This window comes from Morone saxatilis, unplaced genomic scaffold (genome assembly GCF_004916995.1).
Source record: "Morone saxatilis isolate NCDOM2014 unplaced genomic scaffold, NCSU_SB_2.0 Contig4, whole genome shotgun sequence".
NCBI classification, from domain to species: domain Eukaryota; kingdom Metazoa; phylum Chordata; class Actinopteri; family Moronidae; genus Morone; species Morone saxatilis.
Genome location: NW_023339984.1, coordinates 14968536 through 14971222, shown reverse-complemented (window position 1 = coordinate 14971222; position 2687 = coordinate 14968536). Strand labels below are relative to the sequence as shown.

Genomic DNA, 2687 nt, shown 5'->3' with positions numbered 1-2687 from the left:
ACACACACACACACACACGAACCCTGGAGGAGCTGGATTTGACTTTTATCGAATAACGTCACTTGTTTGTTTTCCCTAACTGTCCAGACTAGCGAACGTATTTAAGTTAAGTGTCGGTTGTAATTGGATTTGCTGTGGTCCCGGCCTCCTTCGCTCTGTTTCCTCTGTGTTTTTTCCATGTTCCTCTGATCTCCTGCTGCGAGCCAGATTCCTTCTGGGACCGTAATAAAACTGAACTTAGCGGCAATCTCAAGACAGGAGGCCAAACCCTCCACCCAATGTGTGGCGTCTCTGCTTTCTGCCACTTCTCTTCACTTTCCATAACGAAGCAGACAAAGTATGATATGACGTAATCTTCTTTTCCGTGACTTTTTGTTCCCTTTTCTCTCTCTGTGTGTCATCAGGAGGCTGCTGGGAATAATCACTAAGAAGGACATACTGAAACACATGGCGCAGATAGCCAACAGAGACCCCGACTCCATCCTCTTCAACTGAACTCTTCCATCCTTCCTCTTCGTCATCCTTCCACCGCTCCTCTGTAGACCAGGGGAGGAGAAGACACCAGCTCGCACTCTCGAAAAATGCACCTTTACCCTTTTCAACTTTTTAAAGCGGCTGTTCAGGGAAAGCCAAGTAAGTCGAGCTCCATTTGCACAGGCGACAGAGAACAATGGAAATTTTGCTTTTTTTTTTTTTTGTAAGTTGGAGGCGTTTTTGGCCACTGAGAGAAAAAAAATCGCTCTCAGAAACAATGACTCATCTTTAACTGACACTGCAATTTCATATTTAACCCAGAAGGACGTAGGACAGATACACATGAGAAATAAGTCAGTGGAATATTTCACATCTGCTCCTTTTGGCTTTTTCCATTCTCCTTTTATTTTGAAAGAAAAAAAAAAAGTGAGAAAATATCACCCTCCATTGGCCGTCTCGCTTCTCTGCTACACCTAGGAGAAAAAAAAAGAAAAAAATGTAAGAAAGGAGGTTGGGAACAGATAATCCTCTGTACTGGCAAGAGGCGAGGAAGAGAAATAATGACATCAGGGGAAGATAAAGAGGGTTTGGGGAGCTCCGTGCCTGCCCTCCGGCTGCCACAGCGAGCCCGGGCAGAGCGCTCTGAGCCTGGCTGATGGATGCTCACCCTCCTCTTCCCTCCCTCCTCCTGCGAGGTTTCCTGTAGCCTCGGGCCGACGCATACAGGAGTGTGAGAAGAGGATCTAATACACAACACTTACACTCCATAAAGACTTCATGACAGCCTGGGAACTCTCCTGAAATGTCTTTTTGTCTTATAGACTCTATATAAAGAGATTTGTAACACGGCGTGAGACTCCAGTCTGGGAACTATGCAGCGCCGACGCTCCGATTGGCATCACGACCAGTTACACTCTCATAGAAAAAAAAATCATACACGCTTATAGACAATGCTGCAAAAAATAAAACAACCATGTCATGCCTTATGGAAGGGTTTCTGGGCTGCCGTGGAAGGGCTAAAAATACAAGAAGAGAGAATCGTGTCACATGAATTAATTTATGTAAATGTTAAATTGTTTGTCCCACTAAATTATTTCACTGACGTAAAATGTTTTGTGTCTGTTTGTTTTTTTTTTTCTTTGTTTGGGATCCTCATCTTGTGGATTTAACGTAAAAAAATACATGATTTTATGAAGCTCCCATTCTAACAAATCTCTTGTTTTTCTTTTATTAGCATTAGATAAATAGAAAATAAGTAATCTGACTTTAAAAAATGTGAGTTCTCTCAATGTCTGAATATTCTTAGTGGTATTTATACATTTGCTAACAACCTAAACACATCCAATTAGGGATTTGAACAGTTTTGAATCCAATAATTATAAGTACCACCGCAGTCTGACCTAAGGCCACTGAGCAGCTCCACTGGAGGAGTTGGGGTTCAGGTCCTTGCTCACTTTCCCCTCGCAGATTTATCTTTCCTGTCACAAGCTCACTTCTCTAACTTTTAGTCCACCGCTGCTCAAATTTGACACTGGATCCAGACTTAAAAAGAACAATAACCCTCCAAAAATGTAAAATTCAGGACGCAGAGGGAGACAAAGTCCTTAATAATCCGAATCTCAGATAATTAACTCATGAACCCTGGAGGTGTTAGTCAGTGTATCGCTCATGGGTATATCACCATCCAGTTCCCTGCCGGTCCTCCTTTTACTGAGCAGAATAATATTATTCTAGACTATTTTTTAACACTTTAAAGTCTGGGCCTCATGCTATTTTTTCACCCCGGGACTCATAAAGTTCGGGCCTATGGTTTCTCGTCTCTGTGCGCTTTATTTATCCACTAAATTGATTTTCTTTTTCTTTTTTCCCTCCCGTCGCACCTACGGAGTTCAGCTCCGTGCTGCCAGTAAAAACATTCCACGAGGACCCAACCAGACACTTTAGATGACCTTTATAGGAGAAGCATGGTCAGTTCGGGCACAAAATATCAAGCTAAAAAAACAAAAAACTTAGCTAAAAGGAGAGTAAATATCGAACATATTCATCACATGGACACAAACGCAATTCCAAATGAATGCTAATGTTGCTACGTGTCTACTGGATGTGTACACAGCCAACTGTTTGCTAACAAGTTGTGTTATATCAACTTCATGAGGTGATCATTTGTCAGTTGTGTACTTCCTGCTTGTTTCTGCTGGTGGTCAAAATCCACT

At 42.2% G+C, this 2687-nt stretch overlaps 1 protein-coding gene across 3 annotated transcripts in view; it reads left to right on the top strand.

Annotated features, from left to right (window-relative positions):
* Positions 1-1583, top strand: part of clcn5b (chloride channel, voltage-sensitive 5b) — a 27591-nt gene extending 26008 nt beyond the window's left edge. For all 3 annotated transcript variants that reach the window (XM_035675446.1, XM_035675445.1, XM_035675447.1), the window contains one exon: positions 405-1583. In XM_035675446.1, the coding sequence (XP_035531339.1) occupies positions 405-495 (91 nt within the window). In that variant the 3' untranslated portion in view covers positions 496-1583. The remainder of the gene's footprint in view (positions 1-404) is intronic.
* Positions 1584-2687: the final 1104 nt, after the last annotated feature.